Here is a 23,166-nt window from a genome sequence, read left to right on the forward strand (position 1 = left end):
GAGCCCGCGTGTGAGAGCACAGCGCCTGCCGGACGGCCCAACCCGAGGGTGCTCCGACGCCAGCAGGGCGGGAGGACAGGGAAGGCTGCACCAGCTCCACCGAGACGCCGGAGCAGACACTTGGGGTCGGGGCTTCTTCCTGCGCCCCTCGGCCCCCGTGGGGAGGCCCCGACCTGAGCCCCTGAAGGTGGCGGCGCAGCGCAGCCCCCCTGCCGGCCCACAGCACAGCTCCGGGGCGGGCCCTGGGCGGGGCCGCGTCCTACTCACCAGGCCAGGGAGCCCAGGCAAGCTACGACCAGAGAATGAACGCTAAGGAGAAAAACAAGAACAAAAATAGAAACTGAAAGGGAAGGGAGGACAGACATGGGAGGGAGAGAGAGAGAAGAGCGTTGGTGGTGCTTCTGGCAAGAACCCGCCTGAGACAGACAGAACGGGGCGCGCTCTGCTCGGGCCCCGCCCACCGGAGGCCAGGCTGGCGTGTCCTGGCGGGCAAGGAGGGCCTCTCGGGTGCCAGCGTCCCGTGTGGGGCGGCCCAGCCCGCGCCTGTGGCCGGCGGGTTGTGCCCACCAGCAGGCTGGGAGGGTCAGGACCCTGCAGCACCAGCGCTCCCTGCCAAGCCGGGCCCCAGCCCCGCCACACCTGACCATGCAGCCGCGCTCGCACGCAGGTGTCCCACCTGGAGCTCGGGGTGGGGGGGCAGGGCGGGGAGGGGCGGGGCGGGGCAGCCCCTCGGACAGGGCCTGGCAGCGGCCCAGGTGCTAGGAAGGGGTCTGCCTCCCCCCGGTTGAGAGAATAAAGGCCCCGCTTGGAGATGCCCACGCGCCTCGGCAGGTGCTCTCGGTCAGGACACAAGGGACACGGTGCTCATGGACTGAGCCTGGGGCGCACCACCCCCCACCCCAGGCCTGGGGAGCTTCCTCAGTGCTGGTGTCTGGGGAGCAAATCCTCACTCTCGGGCGCCGCCCAGGCCGGGCCTGCTTCAGGGGCCGTGACTACCCTGGGCCAATGGCGGCACCCAGGGAGGGCCGGCCTTGCCGCGAGAGGGGGGCCGGCAAGGGGCCTCTCCCCGAGCACAGACCCCATGGCTCCTCCCACCGGGGGATGTGCGGCCCTGGCGGGCCCCCACCGGCCCCTGTGCTCACTGGCAGGGGCAGGCAGAGGCGGGCTCTGGCCGAGCTCAGCGCTGCACACACGGAGGTCACGTGGGCCCGGCAGCGAGGAGGCCGTCTGGCCGTTACCATTCGAGCCTCAGACAAAACCGCCTGAGACCCAGCAGGCCCCGAGGGAGAGCCTGGCGTGGGCTGCGCCCGGTCTAGAGAGCGCCGGGTCCAGCAAAGGGAGGGCGGTCCCCCAGCCCATCAGCGAGGCTCTGGGCCAGCCTCACGCCTGCCTGCTGCCCCCAGCCCTGGCGGCGCCTGGCACGAGGACAGAAACAGCACCCTGGACAGGCGTGTCCTCCGGCCCGTGGGGAGGGGACTCGGGGTCTCCCCGCATGCTTGGCGCCCCTGGCGGGCCGAGCACGGGCTGGACCCTGGGTGCTGGTCCAGCAGCACCGTGGCCGCCGGGGGCACAGGGCCCCGGACCGAGCCCTCGGTGACCTTCCCAGACTGGCTCCTGTCCTGGAGCCTGCAAGAGCAGGTGACCCAGGCCCGCCTCGAGGGCTCCGCGGGAGGGGTGCGCCCCCGTCGTTGCGTGAGCCCCGAAGGGGAGCCCCGAGCGCCACTCATTTTACCTTTTCTTCCAGTTCCTTTATTTGTCTCCTCTGGGCTTCTAGCTTTTCTTCTAGCTCTTTGATTCTCTGCAACATCAAAGCAGGAGGGTCTCCCGTAGCCAGAGCATTTGGGAAGGTGAGTGAATGAAACCTTTCAAGACTTCCACTCGTGGGGGGCGGCAGCTCTCCCAAAGGCTGATGCGGGCCCCGCCCCACGTCCAGGCCCCGCCCCGCCCGGGCCCCGCCCCACCCAGGCCCCGCCCCACGTCCAGGCCCCGCCCCACGTCCAGGCCCCGCCCCACGTCCAGTCCCCGCCCCGCCCAGGCCCCGCCCAGGCCCCGCCCAGGCCCCGCCCAGGCCCCGCCCAGGCCCCGCCCAGGCCCCGCCCCCGCACCTGCTGCGCCGCCTGCAGCATCTCCATGCGCTCCCGCAGAATCTGTGTGTCGCGCTCGCGCAGCTCACTCAGGACCTGCCGCTTCCACTGCTCCACGGCCCCCCTGAGCTGCTCACGCTCCTCCTCCGACAGCAGCTGCGCCACCTTGGCCCCCACCTCCTGCTGCAGCGCGTCGTACAGCATGGCTTCCAGCTCCAGGATGCGCTGCGGGATGCCAGCCCTGCTCGGCACCGCCGCCCTCGCCAGGGGGACCCGCCTGGGCACCAGCCAGGGCCCAGCAAAGGCGTCTGCCCACCGCTCGCGACGCCCCGCAGCCTCGCTTCCTGGCTCTGGGGGGCCTCAGCGGGGACAGCCCGGAGGGGAGGGGCCGGTGGGCGCCCCAGGGTCAGAAGAGAGCTGGGGAAGCCTCAAGGAGGAAGGAGGCTCCAGAGGTGAGGGCAGCGCATTGCACAGGGGACTAAGCCAACACCCCAGGACCAGGGGCAGCAGGACCTTCTGGAACAAGGACCATAAAGAAGAAGGGGTCTAAGGAGAGGCTGGGACGGGGGCGTGACTCCGGGCGCAGCTACGTGAAGGCAGAGTGAGCGAGGCCGGCGGACCAGCCAGCCACGGGGCAGACGGGCTCCGGAGCCTTCGGGGAAGGCCAGCGTCCACTTCCGAGGCGTGCACGCGGCTCCTGTGCCCTCCCCGGCCTGCTCCCCCGCCTGCGGGCCCCACTTTATCTCAATTTCTTTTCTCCTTAATAAGCTTCTTCTCTCTCTAAACAAATTCGCCTCCTTTGGCTGGCGGGCCTGAGTGCAGGGAGGTTCCCGCGGCTTTGAGAGACGCCAGCCGTGGCAGCTCGTGGTGGGCTCAGCTCCCCCACAGCCTGGGGGCGACTCCTGGCTGGGGAATAGCCCTGAGAACCCGAAGTGACCGCATCCACAGCCCAGAGCCTCCCCGCCTGTGGTGGACCCTGGGGTCCCGATGGGGGCCTCGTGGAGAGGCCCGGGGCCCCACAGGCCCAGGGAGGAGGCCAGGAGAAGGGGCCAGCCTGGCCGGGCACGTGGGAGCCAGGCCCTATGCCCAGAGGCGCGGAGTCCTGGGCCGGCTGGGCACTGCCTCTGTGGGGAGGGGCGTCCAGTGGGGAGACACGGGGGGGTTGGCCCCTGGGCGGGAGCCGTGGGGCCCCTAATGCTGCAGTGACGCAGGCCGGTCTCGCCGCCCCCAGCCAAGCAGCCCTCGCTGCTGCGCGTGACACGCTCGCCCCTCGCCGTCTAAGGACAGGGACGGACGCCCCTCAGAGGACGGTCAGGACGGCGGGTGCTCACCGGGCAAGCGGCCCCCCCGGGCCTCCTACGCCCCCGTCACAGGCCATGCCCGCCCTGCCCGCCTCCCCTCTGCAGACCCTCACCCCTCCCTGCCGTTCTCCTGCTGTGTGTGAACCCCCCGCCCCCCGCCCCCCGCCCAGGAGCAGGACGGGCGTTCAGACGCGAGCCCGCGCCCTCCTGTTTGCCGGCAAATCAAACCACCTTCCTCCTCCTCAGACTGTTTCCTTTTATCGGCCGAGGGAAACTGAGGCCGTGTTTGGTATCATTAAGAGGCACTGGTGTTTAAGGCGCAGCCACCCCAACCCCCTGGCTGTGCCAGTCAGCGCGGACACAGCAGAGCAAGACCCTGGCCCGCCTGGGGCCGGCCCGCACCCCCACACAGCAGCCGGGGGACCCCGTGGCTCCCTGCGCAGCGCCCGCCCCCAGGCCCCTCCTGCACTCCGGGACCACAGGCCGCTGCCGCTGAGAGCTACGTGTCGCCAGGCCCGTGTGACAGTGGGTGGCAAGGGCTGGCTGGTGCCACCTGCCTGGGGGAAGGCTCAGACCCGAGCCAACTGCCAGGAGCCAGAGCTGTCCGAGGGCTGGGCACTGGCAAAGCCGGGCGAGGCGCCGCACCCCAGACGCGGCAGGGCCTCCCGGTGCCTGGCTGAGGCTGTGAACCCGCTCCTCAGGCGGCCACCCGCTATCCCCCGCGCCGTGCAGAGCCAGGGCCAGCGTCTGTGCCCAGGGAGGGTGTCCCAGCTCAGTGTGGGGCCCCCACACCACCTGGGTGACTGTGGGACCTCAGCTCCCCTTGTTCTCAGGGACACTGTCGCGGTGCCCGGAGTTCCTGCAGGTCAGCTGGGCGAGCGGCCGGACCGACGGTGGGCACACCCGTTTCCCCAAGCACTGGCAGGCGCCCGCCAGCCTCCGAGCCCTGGCCCAGCTCACCGGGACCCTCACCCGAGCGCTGCCTGTGTAGCCAGGGCCCGGCCTGCTGCCGGAGCAGCCCCGGGGGCCAGGGCCACACTGGCCTTGGACACTTCCTGGACGGGGTGACCTCAGGCCCCTCCGCTCCCGCGGCCACGCATCCTCACCTTGTGCGCCTGGTCCAGGGAGTGTTTCCTGAAGTCCAGCTCCTCGTCCAGGTAGCCCTTCTGCTGGCTGAACAGCTCCTGAGACACAGGACGCCAGGGTCTGGCCTCCGGCACCCCCCACCCCGCCGCCCGGCCACGGGCACCCCCCCGCCCGGCGGCCAGCCCCACCTTCTCGCTCTCCAGGTCGGCCATCTTCCGCTGCAGGGCCGCCTCCGTCGCCTCGATCTGCTGCAGCCACTGGACACAAACAGAGCCGGTGCCCCTGCCCCTCGGCCACCCCATGAACACGTGCCCGCCCGAGCGGGCCCGGGAGGGGGGGATGGAGGCCTCTGCCCGAGGGGGTCAGAGCTGGCGGGTCCTGAGCCCCGTGCCCAGCCTGCGGGCAGGTCCAGCCCCGTCTCCAGGACGTGCCCCTTGCCTTCCCCGGGCCAGGGGGCGCACGGCTGGGAGGCCCTGAGCGGGAAGGTGAGGCACACCCTCCCAGACGGACCCGGAGCCCGTTCCCCGAGGGCCCTGGCCGGCCGCGGCCCTCAGCTGGCAGGCTGGCGCCAGACACCTTGGCCACGCGGGCGGGCCGGGTGGGCGAGGGTCGCCACGGAGCGTCCTGGCGGGCGGGACAGAGCGCCGCGAGGCAGTCGGCGGCACAGTCCCTCGGATCACGCGCCGCGGTGGGCTGACCGAGCTCGCGCCAGACCCCGGAGACGAGGGACAGACCCGCCCCGGACCCTGTCCCCGCCGATGTCAGCCCGGCCCGGGGTGCCCGGGGCACCAGGCGTGTCCATTACCTTCTCAGCCAAGGTCAGCACCGTCCGGGCCTGTATGATGACCACCTGCTCCTCGTTGCTCAGGTTCTGCAGCCAGAGCAGGCGCCGCGTCGGGCAGGGTCTCGGGCAGCCAGGCCGGGCGGGGGAGGGTGGCGGGGGGCGGTGGGGATGGGGGATGGGGCCGCGGGGGGCCGGGGTGCACGAGTCAGGAGAGGCACCTACACTTACGGCGTTATCTCCCAGGATGTCCAGCTTCTTCATCAGCTCGGCCACCACGATGTCCTAGAGGCCGAGAGTGGCCGGGTGGGTGAGCGGCGGCCAGGCGGGGGCGCGGGCGGGCGGGGGTGGGGGGTAGGGGAGGGTGTGGAGGGGGCGCTCACTGTGGCGCCTTCCGCCTCGCAGTAGGCCTGGAGGGGGCTCTTGCCGTCGGGAAAGGGCGTGTGGTGGAAGCTGATGGCCGGCGACTTCCTCTCCCGCTCCTAAGACAGAGAGCGGCTGGGCCCTCGGGACACGGGCGACACCGAGGACACAGGGCCGCAGCTGGACATGCAGCCCCCGTGGCACCCACAGCAGCCGGGCCGACCTGCCTGCCCCAGCCTACCGGGGCCCGACCCCGCCCGGGCCGACTGGCTGGTCCCTCCCAAGTCCCCGGAGGCTCTCAAAGGCTTGGAGCAGTCCCCATGGCCTGAACAGAGTGACCAGCGCTGCTGCCCTCCTGGTCCAGGGCCAGGAGCAGCAAGGAGCCCAAGTAGCCCCACGCCCCAGGCAGGCAGGGAGACTCTGGGGGCAGCTCCATAGAATCAGTGTCCTCCGCGGAAGGCAAGCAGGGCCGAGTGGGGACGCTTGGCGCAGACCAGGAGGACAGGGCAGGGAGGCGCCCTGCAAAGCTGGGTCTCGGGTCCCGCAGGGGGCACCACTCGCAAGCCAGCCTCCTGGCCACCGGGCCCTGGGCTGCAAGGACGGGGCTGTGGCGGCCGCTGCAGTGGCGACTATGGGGCAGGGCGGGCTCGGGCCTGGGGGGGCGGTGGGAGGACCACAGGGCTGTGTCCAGGCCAGCCCTCCCTGGGGGCCACAGCGGAGAACGTGGCTGGGCAGGCGGCCGAGCACAGGCAGAGCGGCCTGGCCCCTGCGCGGCCCCTCCTGTCCCCTGGGCTCCGGGCCTGACCCCAGGGCCATCCTGCTGCTGCTGCTGCAGGACTGACCAGTGCGGTCACTGCCCACCCTGCGCCCGCTTCTGTCCATTTGTTTTGGCTTTTGCTCTAGTTTTCCTCCAGAACAGGCTCCCCGGCCCAGGGCACCCTGGGCACATGCCCACTGGGCGCAGCTGCCCTGGCCCCTCGCTCATGGACGTGCACCCTTTATGGCCCTTTGGGTCAGTTGGGGAGAAGCCAGGCGGCCAGGGCCCTGACGCCTGCCGGCCCATGGCCACATGCCCGTGCCCCTGCCACCCCGTGCTGCGCCCCTGCCCTGCACCCCTCACCCATGCCTGTGCCTGCACCCCCACCCCACACCTGGCTCCCGCGCCGCACCTCGAGCTCCAGGATCCGGAATTCCAGCAGCTCATTTTGGTCCTTGGCGTCCTGGACCTCGTGCCTTAGCCGAGCCTCGTCTGTCTCCATTTGTTTGATCTGAAGATAGGCCACGCGGGTCATCTCCCGCCCTTGCCCTGTGGCTGCTGGCTGTTCCTGTGAAGGGCTGGCCAGCCACTGGCTGCCCGGAGGGCATCTCTGGGGGGAGTCTCTGCCCTCTGACTGTGCTGGGGGAGGCCAGGCCCGGGCGCCAGAGGGAGCGTGGGCAGCACCCTGAGCCCTGCAGGGCGTCCAGCAGAGATGGCCAGAAGGGCCCAGGGGACAGCGCCCGCCTCCCCGTGACCAGACCCAGTGGAGCCCGAGGGGCATGTGGTGCGATGGAGGGTGTGGCCACGGCTGCAGCACAGAACCACCTCGCTAACGCTGGACTTGCATGTCTGCGTCTGGTGAGGCGGGCCCTGGCGGCTGTGTGGCCCAGCACTCTGCAGCCCGGGAGGCCAGGGGACTCGCCGGGAGGCCGGGAAACCCGCCGGGAGGCCGGGGGACATGCAGGAGGCAGGCTTCGTGGGTGTTCCACCTCCCTCAACTGAAATGGGAGCTCGGGAGCCTGCTGGGACACGCGGAAGGGGCCTAGAAGAACGTGGAGGGGGGCGGTCCTCCCAGTGGGGGATGTGCTGGGCCTGGGCCTCCACAAGGCTGTGTCCTGGGCTTGGTCAGGTCTCTGGGAGCACCTGTGGCCACAGAGGGGACCCCACGCACCTCATAACCAGAGAGCAGGGCTCTGAGGGCACGTGGGCACGTTTGAGTGTGCATACGAGCAGGTGCACGCAGGTGTTTGTGTGGCCTCCCCACGTGTGCGGGGGTGTGACTGTGCAGTGTGCACGTGTGTGGGTATGCACACGAGTCCAGTGAGCACGCAGCATCTGTGTGCTTGGGCACAGCGTGTCATACAGGTATGCACGTGACCGGTTGCACATGCTCGTCTGTAAGCCACATGTGAGAGCTTCGTGTGCACGCAGGCGACGTGTGGTATGTGCATGTCCCGTGCATGTACACGTCACACCCAGGTGCTCTCTCCAGCATGCAGACATTCAGGCGAATGCTGGTGTCCACAGGCCAGTGTGCACATGTAAGTGTGTGTAACTTATGCACAGGCGACCATGAAGTGTGTGCATGCGAATGCATGACTTGCACACTCATGTTTCCACGTGCACGAATGTTCATGTGCACACGTGTCTGCATGTGCACGTGTGTCTGTGTGCACAGGCTCCCGCGCTTGCACGTGTGTGCCCACGGCAGTATTCCTGTGGCCGTGCGCACCGCGTGTTATGGGAGCTTGTGTGCGTGAGTGTGCACAGGAGTGCCTGCGCAGCCTGGGGTGCCACCGCAGACCACCACCAGGTCCGGTCTGGGGTGTTGGGGCCCCGAGGGGAGGGGCTGGGAGACCCCACAGCACGGCCCCACAGCCCACATTGTCCGGCGCACCTTGCCGACCAGCTCCTGGTTTCTCCGGTACAGCGCCTGCTTCTCCTCGATCCACTTCATGTCCTGGGGGGCAGAAGGCCTGCGGGGTCGGACACGCACAGCAGACCCGGTGCCAGGCACAGCACCCGCCTCTGCAGACCCCGACCTGCCGTCGCCCTGGGGCCCTGGGTGGGCAGCTGGTGAGGCCGCTGCTCGGGGCTGTGCCCCACGCAGACAGCACCCGCTCGGGGAGCACAGACCCTGCACCCTGGCATGTGGCCTGCGTGGCCCTGGCGGGTCAGGGGCCTGAGTGGCCGCAAGAGTAGGAGGTGCAGACACCCCGCACCGCCGGGGAGAACGGCCGCACCCTGGCAGCCTGGCCGGAGGGCCGCTCGGGCTGCCGCTCACCTGCCCCTGCTCGGCCAGTGTCTTCTCCAGGTCTTCGATCCGCGTCTGCGCCCGCTGCACCTCTGCTTCCAGCTGCTCGCGGGTCTGTGGGACGGGGGACGCATCAAGTTTTCTCTCTGAGCTGGGACACGCGCAGGGACCCAGCGGTCAGGGCCGCCCGCCTGCCTGGGAGGGGCCGCCACCCTCGGAGGTGCTGGAAAGGGCAGATGGACACGGGACGTGAGGCAGGGAGCTGCCAGCCCCTGGGCGCCAGCGAGGGCTGCCCAGCCCGGAGGCGTGAGGAGTGCAGGCCGTTGTGTCCGCGGCTCACACCCCCCTGCGCCCCGTGCCCGCCCGCCCCCAGGCCCAGCCCCGCTCCCCACACGGGCCCTCGCCAAGCTCTGCTGTGAGCGCTGCCCACCCCCTTGGCTTGATCTGCTCCCTTGGCCCAGAGTCCTTTACCCCAGAGGGGCCCTGCCCAGGAGGGGCTTCCCGGGGCTGGACACTTGTCACGTCTGTCCCTGTGCTCCCTAGAAGCTGGCAGGATGCCAGGGTGGTAGCCTCGCCCTAAGAGCATAGCGGCCCCGTGCCTGCTGGCCCAGGCCTGAGGGTCCACTGTAGCCAGGCCATGGCCAGCACTGTTCCCGCCCTGGCCCTTCGTCCCCTCAAGTGTCCCGGGCCCTGGGGGGCACCCGTGCCCTGCCCAGGCGGGGCCGCGCGGGAGGGGCAGCACGCGCTGGAGTAGAAGGCGCTTGGACCTTAACTTCTCGCTCTGCGTCCAGCGTCCCTCCGACCTGCTCCTGCAGCAAGGCGTAGGCGCGCTGCAGCGCCTGGTACTCCATGGTCAGCTGCCGGAACCTCAGCTCCGTCTCCTCCTTGACCATGCCCTGCAGACACGCGGCATCAGCACCCCCTGCCGGCCCCGAGCACGGCTGCCCTCGCGGGCCCCGCTGGCCGTGGCTGCCCGTGCTGCTGCCGGGCCCTCCGCCCGCGCTCGCTGCTCGGCGAGGGAAGCGGCTGTGGGGGCCCCACTCTCCCGCCCCAGCCAGGCCCGCGGGCAGAGGCAGCCGCCGCGGTACCTCCTCCAGGTCGTCGTCCGGGGTGCACGGGGTGTGGTCCGTCCTGTCTGTTTGATACGAGATGGACGAGCCGTCGGACTCCAGGGAGGCCTCATCGTCGTAGCCAAAGAAGGTCTCCACCACCACCGGCTGCCGCCAGAGGACCCGGTCAGCTCTGCCCGCCCCGGCGCCCGCTCCGGGCTTCCCCAGGCCCCCAGCGGGAGGGCGCCCGGCCACGAGGACACCGGTGTGGGAAGCGCCTCCTCCAGCGCAGGTTTATCTCCAACTGCGCCCGGACAGCAGCGGCTTCACGCCCGGGACGCCCCCGCCCCGCCCCGCCCCGCAGGGCTTCCTGCTCGTCCCCCGGAAAGGCAGAGGAGGCCGGTCGGTGACCCCGGCTGGAGCGCACGGCGTTTCCCTTGGGCACGGCCGGTCACTCCGCAGCAGCAAGGGCCCTGCCCTCCCCCAGCGCCCGCACCTTGGGGACCTTCGCCATCTTCCTCCTCTGTTTCCGGAACCTCAGAAGCTTGTCTCGCTCCTGCAAAGGCCAGCGGAGGGGCTTTCCGTGTGGCTGGCGGCCTGGCCAGCCCGACGCACCCGAGCTCACCGCGCAGGCCTGGAGGCGGACTTCAAGCTCGGCCCCATCCCAGACCCCAGCTCACGCCGCGGGTGCCTGCACTCGCCCCCTCCGGCTCTCTCCTGCGGCCTGGAGGGGCCCGGGGCCAGGCCTGCGGGGCGGGGCGGGGCTGCGGGGGCCGGCGGGGCGGGGGTGCCGGCGCAGACACAGGCGCGGGCAGACGGGGCAGGGCCCGGCCAGGTGCGCTCTGAGCAAGGGCCCCGGCCACCGCGGAGGGCAGCGGGCGCCCCGGGCAAGCAAAGGGGCCTGCGGCAGGCGGGCGCTGGGGCTGCAGCGTCTCCCAGGCCGGGGACCCCGTGCCCCTGAGGCCAGCATGGGGCCCGGGCGCGCAGTCAGGAGGAGGGGCCGGGACACCGGTCAGTGCGGCCCGGGCCGCCGCCGCGCCGAGGGGAGGCCGAGACTCACTAGCACGCTCTTGACGTAGCCGGCGGTCTCCAGGGTCTGGGGAGAGAGGACAGGCCGGCGGCTGAGGGCGGGGCTGGCTCCCAGGGAGCCCCGGCCTGCTGCCCCCGGCCTGCTGCCCCCAGCCTGCTGCCCCCAGCCTGCTGCCCGCTGCCCCGGAGAGGCTCCCTGCCGGAGGGCTCCCGAGGGTTGCCAGGGCCTTGCCCGGCAGTGTGATCGCTCGGCTCGGGCTCGGGCGGCTGCCGTGGCGAGGCCCCCGTGCAGGGCAGCTGCTCTGCAGGCAGAGGCAGCCAGGGCCCAGCCAGCTGCGGGAGCCCCGAGTTGGGACCAGGGGGATGGTCTGTGCTGGCCGCTAGGGCCACTGGGATGAGGCCTATACACAAGGGACTGGGCCCCCAAGACCTGTCCACCCCAGGTCCTGGGACGGTGACCTTCTTTGGGGAGGGGCTCTGCAGATGCCAGGAGCCCGCCATGGGCTGGGTGTGGCGGGGAGACTGGCGAGGGGCAGGGGAAGGTGCCCGAGCCCGTGGGGCCTGGGGAGGCGGCACCGCGCTGCCAACACCCCGGTTTTGGAGTCAGGCTCCAGAGCTGTGAGAGAATGAACTCGGGGTCTGAGCCTGGCGGCCGGGAACCCCTGGGCAGGCGGCCGAGCCCCGTCTGGGCAGGGAGAGGACTGGAGAGTGCCCGCGCCACAGCCTCGGGGGCCCCGGGGAGGGGGCGGGAGCAGGTGCCAGGTGCCAGCCTCCCGGCCCCATGCCCGCGTCCGTGGCCACGGGCAGGAGGTGAGGCCAAGGGGCCTGAGAGGACGCGGCCCGCACCTTGGACAGCTCGTCGATGAGGGTCTGCTGCTCCAGGATCTGCAGCTTCAGGAAGCCCACCTCGTGCTCCTCCTGGCTCTGGTCCAGGTCGTTCAAGGAGCTGGGTCTGCGCATGGCGCCCGCCCGCTGCCGCTGGAACCCGGCACGGGGTCAGGGCCGCGGCCCTCCCTGCTGGCCACCCGCCCTTTGTGCTCGCCCTGGGGCGGCGCGGGCCCCTCCGCTGGTCTGGGGGGGGTGCCCTGGGGAGCCTGGGGAAACCGAGGCTGTGCTATGAAGCCCCCGTGGGGGGCGCTCTGCACCCCAAGGATGCACCGTGCCGGGTCCGAGCCCCTCCTGCCGGCTGGCAGAGTGTGAGAAGAGGGGTGCCGGGGCGGAGGGCATGCCCCGCGTCCGCTGAAAGCCCCCCTTCCCGGCTGCCCGGGCGCCTGCGGCCCTGCTCTCGCGCCTCTGCCGGGCCCGGGGCGCAGGAGACAGGTGGGGGGCGGCGGGGGGGGCTCTGCGAGGGAGGGAGGGCGGTGCCGGCCTGTGCCCGGGGGCAGGCTCTGCGGCCACTCGCCTCTGTTTGTCCCCCAGGGGATGGCCTCTCTGGTCCCCGCGCACCCCACGTGTCCCCGCCCGCCCCGCGCCGGCGCCCACCATCTCCACGTTCTCCTGCGTGACGAGCTTCAGCTTGCTCTCCAGCCGCCGCAGCGAGTGGGACAGGGCCTCGTTCTTGCGGGCCAGGCGCTTGTTCTTGTCCAGCAGCGGCCGGCACTGGCTCTCGGCTTCCCGCACGCGCTTCAGCTGCACCGGGGACCCGCGGTGACGCGGCAGAAGGGCCCCGCCCGGCCCCGCCCCTCCCAGCCCGCCCGGCCCCTGGCCTGGGCCACGCGGTCCTGCCGGCGCCGCCCCTGGACGCCGCACAGACACCGGGGCCGAGAGCCCCGCGGCGCGGAGGACACGCCCCGCGGACACAGCCCGGCAGGGCCCTCACCAGCTCGTTCCTCTCCTCCGACAGCAGGGCGTTGCGGTCCTCCAGCTTGCGGATGATGGCGCTCAGCTCCGCGATTTTCAGCTGGAAGCGCCGCGCGTCCTTCTCGTCCAGCTGCTGCTCCTGGAGCAGAGGCCCACTGCAGCCGCCGCCCGCGCCCGCCCGCCCGCCCGCCCCCCAGGCCGCGGGACCTCGGGGTGACCGGCGCCCCGGAACCGCGCCGGCCCCTGTGCGGGCGCCTCGGGCGGGAGACGCCACTGCCCCTCGGGGGCCCCCACAGGAGCCCCGCATCGCGTCCCTGGCCACTTGGGAAACACGGGGCTTCAGCTGCAATCCTGAAAACCTCTGGCTCCTGCTAAGGGTCTGTCTGAGTTGGGGCGACGGTGCGGGGCCCCCCAGTGGGGGCTGCTGTCACTCTGACTCCGCCGTTTCTGACAACGCGCTAGCACGGCCCTCCCTGCCCTGCACGGCGCTGTCCCCGGCCGCCCGCTCGCACGTGGTTTTGTCCGCAGAGCAAACCCGCGTGAGCCCAAGGAGGGCGGGGCGGGGCTTCCTCATTCAGCAGGTGCAGGAGAGGCTGGGGCTGGCCCAGGGGCCGCGGCGAGGCCCGTCAGCACAGGCCCCTCGGGGTCCCCCAGCCACCGGGGCTGGATGAGGAGCGGCCACGGCCGGCGACGCCACAGCCCCTGCGGCCACCCGTGCCGCCCGGAGCCCGTGGAGGGTCCGAGCAGCACGGCCTGAACGCGCGGGGGGTGAAGGCGCGGGGGAGGCTGAAATGGCTGCGCCGACCCGAGCAGGCTCTGTGGGCGGGCAGGGGCCAGGCTCCGCCAGCGGGAAGGCAAAGCTGTGCTCGCGGGGTGCGCGGGGTGCCCAGCCCGGGGCGGAGACAGAGCGTGCCTCTCGCGGCCGGGCCGGGCCTGCTGCGGGGCAGGGGCGCGCGGCCCACCGGCCCCTGACGCCAGCACGCGGCCCTGCTCCGGCCGCGGCCCAGCCCAGCCCAGGGAGGGGCTCTGAACAGGGCTCCGGACCCCCCAGCTACCTTGTGCGGCGCTGTCTGTCTGTGACCCTGGTGGCCGGCGAAGCGCGGGGAGGTGCTTACGGGGCTTCCCGGGCGGTCTGAGGCGTCTCCTGCACCGCTTGCATAAGGAAGTTCCCGTCTGGGGCTGCCCGGGTGCCGGTCAGCCTCTCTGACCTGGGACAGCTGCTCATCTAAAGCCTCTTTCTGGAGCTGCAGTCTCTGAGCATGCCCGGCTTGCACCCCTAACTCTCTCTCCAGCACGAAGACTGCTCTGTCTTTAACCTTTATCTCCTCCATCTACAAGGAGAACAGAACACAGTCACACACGGCAGGGCGCACACGGCGGCTGCACACGGCGGGTCCCCGGGCCTGGCCCTGCACTGGCTTCGCGCTCTGCGAGCTGCAGCGGCGCCTGCCTGCACGAGGGGGAGCAGCCCGATGCCTGCACGAGGGGGAGCGGCCCGATGCCTGCACGAGGGGGAGCAGCCCGATGCCTGCACCGCCAAGGGAGGGCGCGGGGCCGGCAGGACTGGGCAGCCGTGCGGCCAGCCCCTGTCCTCCGCCCACCCCTCCATGTCCTGGTGTGAATGGAAAGGCGGTGCTGCCCCCCGTCCCGGGGAGAGCTGTTTTTAATGGCTCTTGCGTCCAGCTAAGGTTTGCACAAGCGGCTCCAGACCAAAGGATGGGCCTGGGTGTGTCCAACCCGGGAGAGGGGCCGTGAGGCCCGGTCGCCTCCCTCTCAGCCCCAGTTTCAGCGTCCGCTGGACCTGCCTGGGGCCGCGGGGAGAGCTTGGGGCGTGGCTGCTGTCTTGGGTGCCCAGGGCCCCTGTCCCTCCCCATGGGGCCTCCTGGGCGGGGGGCTGTGCTGCAAGGTGGGGCCTGTCCTCCAGATGACACCCCGTGGGTGCGTCGCCGCAGCCTGGGTCCCCGGGAAGAAGCGCCAGCCCTGTCCAGCAGAGCAGAGAGGGCCTGACAGCTCGCCACTGCGGAGGCCCGGGGTGGGGGGCAGCTGGTCCCAGAGTCCTCGGCCAGTGAGGGCCCGGGCTGCAGAGGGCCGTGCCAGGCTGCCAGAGAGGGGCGCCAGGGGCAGAGCCTCGCTGCCCGCGCGAGCAGGGGTGCCGAGCTGGGTCCGGGCCTTGCACGGGTGGCCCGGCGGAATTCTAAAGCTGGAGGGCATTTGAGGCCCGGGGCGGCGCCAGGCGTGGCCCCGAGTCTCCCTGCGCAGAGGGCCGTGGGGCCCAGGGGACGCACCCCAGGGGAGGGCGAGCGGAGGAGCCGGCCACGCGGCCCTGCCCGGCGCCCTGCGCACACACAGCAGGAGCAGCCGCTGGCCACGCTGCCCCGCGAGGACCCCCGTGCGGGCAGACAAGCGGGACCCGACACCTCGGGTCTCGGCAGAAACCCCAGAACTGCCAGGCGCCCCAAGGGGCAACGACGGAGCCGCCTCCCCGCCCAGGATGCAGCCTAGGGGGCCACGCAGCTGCGAAAGGCGGGGCCTCCTCTCCTGGGAGACCAGTGCACCCGCAGAGCCACCAGCTCGGGCCTCACCAGGGTCCCTGACACCCCCACTGGCCACAGAAGCAGCTCTGACTCCTCAGGCCACTCCCGCTGGTGTGGGGGGGAGGCACAAAACCTGGACATTCTGCCCTCTCCAGTCCCTGGGGGCACCCACCCCGTCCCTGGCCCCTGCCCTGGGCTTCTCTTTGAGACCCACAGGGGGCTACACCTCCAGCCAAACTTAGGGTTCGGGTCAGACCGGGACTCAACTGTCCACAGTTTCTTCTAGGCTGCTGGGCAGCACAGCCTCCCGCACCCCAGGGCCTGCCCGCATGCGTGCGGGCTCCCCTCAGCATCCTGAGCCCCTGACTGGGTCCCCCGCACGGCTGGGCCATGTCAGGGGCCTCCTGTTCTCTGCAAAGCGCTGCTGCTTGGCGGGTCCACTTGGCGAGAGCCCGCGTGCCCCGGGTGGGGCTGGGGCCGACAGGCAAGACCCCCGACTGCAGAGAGGTGCGGTGGCCAGTGCCGCCGGCAGGACGGGGGGCAGCTCGCAGGCCCTGGGTCAAGGCGTGGCCTTCCCCAGCCATGTGGCGATGCAGCACCCGGCTCCAAGATTTGGGATAAAATCCAGGAGCATCAGCAGATTCGGCGGCGCTTTCCCTGGGCGTCTGAAGCCAGGAGGCGCCCCAAGGGGCTTTGGGAACCTGGGTGGGGACCCGTGAGGGGGCGCATGGGCGCCAGCAGCCGCCTCCCTGGAACAGCTCACCCCTCCTGACAGAGCTCCCGCTCCTGGGGGGCTCCACCTCTCCTGGGGGCCCGGGGCCACGCCCACACATGGCCCAGCAAAGGCGCTGCGGTGCCCAGGCTGGCTGGAGTGGGCCAGGTGCCCCCTTTTGGGCCGCAGGCCGAGCAGCTCTTGTCCTCCAGGAACCGAGACCCACGGCATGGGAGCGCGGCGTGGTCGCGGCCCTGCCAGCTGCAAAGGCGGTTGTGCCCCCGGGAGACATCCCAGGGTCCCAAGTGTGCCCGGCCGCAATGCCAGTGACGCCCGCTCCAGGGCTGCCTGCGCGGCAGAGTCACCAACAGGCGCCATTCCTGACCCCCCAACTGAGTGCTGCCCCAGGAGGCCCTCCCCACAACGCGAACGTGCCACGGGGGAGGGGAGGGGACCTCCAGCGAGCTGCCCTCCGGGCCTGGACGCACCCTGCTTGGCCCTGCACCGGACCTCGGTCTTGAGGAAGGAGGCCCTCCAAAGCCCTTTTGGGGGACATGGGGGGCTAACTTGCAGGTGCTTGTGCTGGACCAAACTAAAAGTGGAGAGTCAGGCTGGCAAGGCTGCGGGGCTGACGTCGAGCCGTGGGGCTGTGCTGGACACGGTGCCCAGAGCGGAGGTGGCTCCCCGCAACCCAGCGCGCCCCCCTCCTGGCCCCTCCCGCCCACCCGCCCCGCCCGCGCCCACGTACCAGCCTGCGGATCTCCCGCTCGCACTCCCTCTTGATGCGGGCGATCTCCTCCTGGTGCAGGTGGTACACGCTCCTGATCTCCGCGGCCTTGACCTTGTCGGCCTGGATGACCATGGTCAGCGCCTCCTCCACCTGCTTCTTGGCCCCCTTGAGCTCCGAGATCTCCTGCTGCATCTTGACCCTCTCCACCTCGAAGCCCCGCTTGGCCTCCTCCTTGGCCTCGCACAGCAGCGCCGTCTTGACCTTGTCGGGGGCGCCGTCCCGCAGCGCGTGCAGCAGGGCCTGCAGCCGCTGGTTCTCGTTGTCCTTGATCCTGATGACGCGCAGCAGCTCGGCCTCGTGCTGCCGCAGCAGCGCCTCGCGCACGGCCTGCAGCTCCTTCAGCTTCTCCTCGTGCAGCTTGCTCTTGAGCTCGGTGAGCAGGACGGCGCTCCTGTGCTGCTCGTGCTCGCGGGCCTGCCGCAGCTCCTGCGTCTTCTCGCGCTCCACCCGGCTCACCTGTGAGAAAGGGCTGGGCTGCCGCGGGCTGGCGCGCACGGCCTGGGGGTCCCGAGCCTGGGGGCACCCGCCCAGGGCCTGGGGGGCTGGCCTCACGTGCCAGCCTGGCGACTGTGCCCGCCTGGCTCGCAAGCAGGGGTCGCTTGGCGCTCTGCACCCAGTTCCGCCTGGGGCTCGTGAGCATTTGCCCGGCACCCGCACCCGAGCCCCGTGATCACCCCTTCACAGAACCAGACGCGGCAGGAGGGTAAGGCCTTCCTGCCAGGGCCTGACGGGGTCGGGAGGGCGGTCGCGGCAGCTGAGTCACACGGGACACCTCTGTGGGCTCAGGCGGGGCGGGGGGTCACCTTCCTGATCTAGTCAGGGCATTGGGCAGCGTGGAGGTCCAACAACTGGCCCCCAGTAACTGGGTTCCCCTCCCAGACCTCCCGGGGAGATGGGCCTGGCACCTCTCAGACCTGCCCTCGGGAGAGACCCTGCGGGGGCTTGTCTTTAACTCCCCAAATCCTTCCTTCTTGCCTTCCCTGGGCCTCCCCGCGGCTCCGACGTGCCTGCTCACGCTCCTTCCCGCGGCGCCCGGGGCTGCCAGCGCGGAAGGACCCGCTGGCTGTGGGGTCTGGGGCCTCCTGCCCCGGGGTTCTGCCCCATTCTGCATCTGGGCGGGGGAGGGCCCTGCACCCGGAGCTCCCGGCCCACGGCGCCTGCAGCCTCGTCCACGCAGAGGGGCCTGGGCTGCAGCCTGACCCCACTGGAAGAGTTTGGGGGAAGCAGTCCACTCCCGGGGCCAGTGCAGGCGGACAGGGCCTGGCGGGGGCAGCTGAGAACTGGCTGTCCTCTCTGGGCTGGGCTTCACACGTGTTTGCTTGGGGGTGCCTCCCCGCCTCCCGCCAGCTGCCTTGACAGACCTCGGACCCTGGACCGGGCGGCAGACGCTGGGCAGGACGGGCCCCGGGAGGGGGCTGGGGCGGGGAGGCGCGGGGGCCCACCTTGCTCTTCTCCTGCTGCAGCTCGATCTGGATGTCCGTGAGCTTGGCCCGCAGCTCCTCGTTGGCGGACTGCAGAGCGGCCAGGGCCTCCGCCCTGTCCCCCCGGCCCCGGCTGCCCGCGCCCTTCTTGGACATGGTGGGGGTGGCCCGGGGGCGCCGGCGGTCGCTTGTCTGGGTCCTCCGTGCCAAGCTCCGGCTGGCGACGCCTCGCTGCGGCCCCACTACATCTTCTCGGTCACCTGGGGGAAGCACACCTGGTGAGCGCGCGCCCCGCCCCGCCCCGCCCCGCCCCGCCAGGACGCGCCCCGCAGACGCGTGAAGGTGCTAAGGACGCAAAATGAAATGACCGGCGGCTGCGAACGAGGAGCTGGTGAAAGGGGCGCGCGCAGCTGCACCCACAGAGTGGAGCCCGGGCGGGCGCAGACGGGGTCAGCGGTGACAGGGGTCAGCGGTGTCAGCCTGGACGCGGGGCGCCGCGGGGGCTGGAGAGCGGCGGCCCCTCCCGACTCGGCCGCACGGTGCCGAGCCCACGCCGAGGAGGTGAGAAGGGGTGTCCACAGCCGGGCCTGCGGTGCCCTCGGCTGCGAGTGGGCAGGTGGACAGTGGGGCGGCTGCTCCTGGGGCCCCGCGCGGCCAGGGAGAAGGGCGAGGTGTCGGCCGAGATGCCAGAGAGCAGGCGCAGCGGCCACGCGGAGGCGACACGTGGGCAGGCGGGCACGGGGAGGGCGAGCCGGGCTCAGCCGTGCGCCGGGCCAGGGGCTGGGCAGCGGCGACGGCGCGTGACCTGTGCTCGGCCGGTGAGGTCACACGCAGGTGTGCGCCCTTTATCAGTAAAGATGTTTCCAGAAAAATGGAGAAGCGAAGGCCTGTCCCAGACACGCGAGCGCGGGGAGGAGCTCGTGCCCGCGGCTGCGCCACAGACACGTCACAGGCGTGTGCGGGCGGGAGAAGCGCCACCAGCGGGAAGGCCGTCGACTCACAGAACTGAAGAAAGGTCAAAGGGGTGAAAAGCAGGGATCCCCTGGGGCGCAGGGGTGAAGTGTCAGCACCACGAGGCTTTCAGCAGCCACTGCGGCCTGAGTTCGGTGCCCGGCCGGGGAGCTGCCCACAGGGCGCCACAGCCCGCTCCTGTCCCCCCGGTGGCCCTCAGCCGTGGATTTCAGGGGATCCACCTGTTCTGCGCCCCACTCTGTCTCTGGGGAGTCCTCTCACTCTCCCACCTCTGGCCTGCACCCAGCTCTTGCAGGCATAAATAAATAAAAAATAAATTTTTAAAAAGTGGTAAAAAGCATATAAAGACCTCTCAGTTTTAACCCCCTGGAGAGACAACAGGCGCTCAGAGCGGAGCTCGTAGTGACAGACGTGAAGCAGCTGAAAGCAAAGCCACGGGAGCGAGTCCCAGCCGCCCCGAGCCGCCCGCGGCCCGGCACAATGTCAGGATGCGGCGGGGGCAGGTGCTGGTGACCCCCCGAACGAGCCCCGAGGATCAATTGAAAGCGAAGGTAGCAGATATGTTGCCAGTGCAGGGAAAGTTAGACCGCGGGAGAGCAGAAGCCAAGGAAGGGGCACCAAGAAGCCACGACCCCGCCAGGGAAAGGCGGGCGCAGGCGGAGTGGACGCGCCGGCCACCGCGAGGGGAGACAGGCGCTCTCGCATGGGCTGCGCCGGCCCGGCGTGGGGCGAGCCAGGAGCGGCGCGCGCGACCCTGGAGCCGGGGGTCAGCTGAAAGGACAGAAAGGTTCCGCGGCGCGGAGTCCAGCCCAGGCCGCGGGAGTCTGGATGGGGGGCTGCCGGCGAGGACCGCGGGGCGGGGCGGGGGTCACGCGATGGCGAAGCCGGCCCGCCGAACGACGCAGACCTGGAAGTGGGGGCGCCGCACACAGAGCCCCGAACACACCAAACCGAACTCACACAGAGCCCCCCACTGCTTTGCAGCTCTCGCTTTCCCCGAACATCCCCCAGAGGCCGGTGGGGGACAAGGCTTGGCCCAAAGGGAGGTCAGGGAGCCCCCGCCTGCTTCCCTGGGACATGCTGCATCTCGGCCCCATGTGCACCCCCACCCCACAGAGCTCCCGCTGATGTCGGCCCCTCCTCCACGCGCCCCCCACCAGGACCCCCACACCCGAGCCTGCCCCGTAGGCCCAGCCTGCAGGTGCTGACAGCGCCCGGCCCTGGCGACCGTCTGCGTTCTCCCACCGCCCCCAGACAGACGCCGCCGAATCAAGGTGACCTGGCCCCCAAGTCACCCCAAGCCCGGGGCCTGCCCCGCCACGCCCACCGGCCCAGCCCTCCCCAGTGGTCGGCGCGTCCTGACCAAGGGTGAGGCCGAGGCGTCAGGGCGGGGAGGGTGTGGGTGGGAGGGAGGCGCAGGCCGAGGCCACCGTGGTCCCTCGTGGGGACGACCGCACCCTGGCCCCGGCGCAGCGCGGGGGACACAGCACCTTATGGGGGGCGCCACGAGGCTGCGGCACAGAAGGCGCCGCGTCCGTGCAGGGAGGGGCCGGCCCAGGCCCGAGGGCGCCGAGACGGGCACACGCCCTGTCTGTCCCCCCGCCGGAGCCCCGGGGACACGCCGCGCGCCTGCGGTGCCGGCAGGGGCTCGCTGGGGCCGGGCCGGGCCGCGGTGGGGTCCTGGCCCGGCCCGGCCCGGCCCGCCCTGCCAGGGAGGCTCCCGCCCAGCTGCCGGGGTCTGGGGCCGCGTCCGGCGGGAGGCAGAGCAGCCCGCGCCCGGCCCGCACCCCGCGCGCCTGCCCGCCCCGGGCCTGGCCGGAGCCGCGGGGCGCAGCGGGGGCCGAGGCCGGGGAGGGTCTCGCGCGCGGGCGGCCGAGCAGGGTCCGCGGTCCCGACAGCCGGTTCCCGCGAAGGCGGGGAGGGCGGCCGCGGGCGCACGAGGGGGGCGGGGGGGAAAGACAGACACGCGGGTCCCCGAAGGAGGCCCCAGCGGGGAACCCGGTGACCAGGACCTTGGCCAGACCCGGGCTGCTCGCGCCGCCCAGACGCCCCGCCCCGGCCCCGCCCCCTCACCCCAAGCCCCGCCCCCTATCCCCGCCCCTCGCCCCGGGCTCCTCCCCTCAACCCTAGGACACCCCCCTCGCCCAGGCCCCGCCCCTCACACCGGTCCCGCCCCTCGTCCCAAGCCCCGCCCCTCGCCCCAGACCCCGCCCCTCAACCCTAGGACCCCGCCCCTCGCCCCAGGCCACGCCCCACACCCAGGCCCCGCCCCTCACACCGGTCCCGCCCCTCGCCCCAGGCCCCGCCCCTCGCCCCTCGCCCAGGCCCCGCCCCTCAACCCTAGGGTCCCGCCCTTCACCCCAGGCCCCGCCCCTCACCCCAGGGCCCCGCCCCTCGCCCCCAGGACCCTCCCCGTGCCCCCCCAAATTGAACCTCGCAGGCACCTCCGTCCCCTCGCGGGGTGAGACGCTGCCCAGTGCGTGAGGAGGAGGCGCGGGCGACACCCCAGGACGCCCCCAGCGCCCCGGCCCGAGGACACGAGGGGCCCGGCCGCTGCCCGCTCCTGCCCCGCGCCCTGGCCCCGCCCCGCCCCGGCCCCGCCCCGCACCCTGGCCCCGCCCCGCACCCTGGCCCCGCCCCGCGCCATGGCCCCGCCCCGCGCCATGGCCCCGCCCCGCGCCCTGGCCCCGCCCCGCGCCCAGGCCCGCGGAAGGGGCAGCGCGGGCGTCCTGGCCGCCGCGGCCGCCACGAGGACCGGGCAGGTCACGCCGAGCCGCCGCCCCCAGCTGAACGCGCTCGCGGCCGCGCCCGAGGAGGGGGGCGGCGGCCGGGCCCCACCCAGAGCGCGGGGCTCCGGGGCCCCCCTCGCCCGCCCCGCCTCGCACGGCCGCCGCGGAGGGCGCGTGTCCCCGCAGGGCCGGACCGCTCGGCGCCCCTCGGCCTGCTCCGCCCCGGCCCCCAAGGGCCCCCCCAGCTCGCTCCGGGGCGGGCTGCGCGAGGGCCGGGGCGGCCGGGGCGCCTCTCCGTGGCTTCAGCCCCTCCTGCAGGAGGAAGGTGAGGCGCAGAGCCGCCGGGCGTCCTGGGGATGGGGAGGCTTGGCGCCCGGACCCGCACCAGGACCCCACTGCCGGGGAGAGGTGGGGCCCGGCCGCGGAGGCCCGCAAGGACGGCCCCGCAGGGCCCGCCGGCGCTTCGCGGGGCAGGGGCCGGCCTGGCGGCCTGGCGGGGTGTGGGGTTCTCCCAGCCGGGCCTGGGGCGCAGGTGTGTGCAGCTCCAGACACCCCCCGGGCACATCGCTGGGAGGCTCCATCCTGCAGCTGCGGCCGACCCCAGAGTGACTGTGCGGACGCCCGGCTGGGCCTCGCGGGGCGCCCCACGTGGTCGCCGGGGATGCGGGTCTGGCTCTCCCCAGGCGGCAGGTGCAGTGGGGCGTGGAGGTGCGCTGGGCACGGTGCTGGGCACGGCAGCCCCTGGACACGCCGGCGGGCACAGTCCTCAGGCTGCGAGCCGGCCCTTCCTCCCTGCAGGCCTCGGGCGTGCGCCCGCTGGGCTTTCCCCACGGGCCTAGGGACCCCAGGCCCGGAGCGAGGACTGGGGGCCTCTCCCCGCTCCGGGCCAGTCCTGAACTGTCTGCCACGCCCCACACCCCTAACCTTGCAAACAACGTAAATGAAAACTTACGGCGCCAAACCCCAAGTCCCGAGCTGCTGCCCGCGAGGCCCGCGAGCCGGCGGGAGCTGGAGGCCGGCAGGTGGGCTTGGGGCTGCGCCAGGCGGGGCGGCCGGCTGCCCCAGCCCTCCCGAGCCCAAGGCTGGGCGCCCCCCTCCCCGCCCCCCCACCGGGCCGCAGGCCTCCCCAGCTCCCGCCGGCCAAGGGCCGGGCCCATCGCCGCCGGCCGGGTCTGCAGGCGGCCGCGGCTGGAAGGGCTGCTCCGGGCCGCGGGCGGAGCCAGCGGGGGATACAGGAGGCGGCCCCGGGACCCTCCTCTGGCCCTTGACCCCGGCAACCCCCCGACAGCCGCGGCGCCCACACGCAGCACGTGACGGTCAACTCTAGGCCCCATAAATGAGCGGGTACCCCGCAGGGCCGCGCCTCCGGCCGCGCTCCCGGCCCCCCGGCCCCGGCCCGCGCCCGCCCGGGAGTCCGCGAGCGCCGAGGCCTCTGCGCGCCCCGCGTCCCCGGAGCCGAGCCCGGAGAGGGGCGCCCCGGGAGCCGGCGGGGCGGCCCGGAGAG

At 72.4% G+C, this 23,166-nt stretch overlaps 1 protein-coding gene across 15 annotated transcripts; it reads right to left on the reverse strand.

The window, feature by feature from the left end:
• Positions 1-289: 289 nt before the first annotated feature.
• Positions 290-18,117, reverse strand: JAKMIP3 (Janus kinase and microtubule interacting protein 3; the record flags this gene model as incomplete). Of its 15 annotated transcripts, none has more annotated exons than XM_084246239.1 (21): positions 290-340; positions 1,733-1,798; positions 2,106-2,309; positions 4,492-4,569; positions 4,660-4,728; positions 5,277-5,342; positions 5,484-5,537; positions 5,636-5,734; positions 6,785-6,883; positions 8,270-8,332; positions 8,657-8,740; positions 9,394-9,522; positions 9,715-9,843; positions 10,172-10,231; positions 10,736-10,771; positions 11,551-11,682; positions 12,187-12,333; positions 12,524-12,634; positions 13,620-13,835; positions 16,499-16,996; positions 17,983-18,117. In XM_084246239.1, the coding sequence occupies 21 exons, from the start codon at positions 18,115-18,117 to the stop codon at positions 290-292; spliced, it is 2,526 nt and encodes an 841-aa protein (XP_084102365.1). The 15 variants fall into 15 exon arrangements, with proteins under 15 accessions (XP_084102365.1, XP_084102364.1, XP_084102366.1 ...); XM_084246238.1 differs by having other exon boundaries at positions 5,478-5,537; positions 9,400-9,522; positions 12,524-12,637; XM_084246240.1 differs by having other exon boundaries at positions 2,106-2,267; positions 5,478-5,537; positions 12,524-12,637.
• Positions 18,118-23,166: the final 5,049 nt, after the last annotated feature.

The sequence above is a fragment of the Talpa europaea genome (genome assembly GCF_964194135.1).
Source record: "Talpa europaea genome assembly, chromosome: 10".
Lineage (NCBI taxonomy): Eukaryota > Metazoa > Chordata > Mammalia > Eulipotyphla > Talpidae > Talpa > Talpa europaea.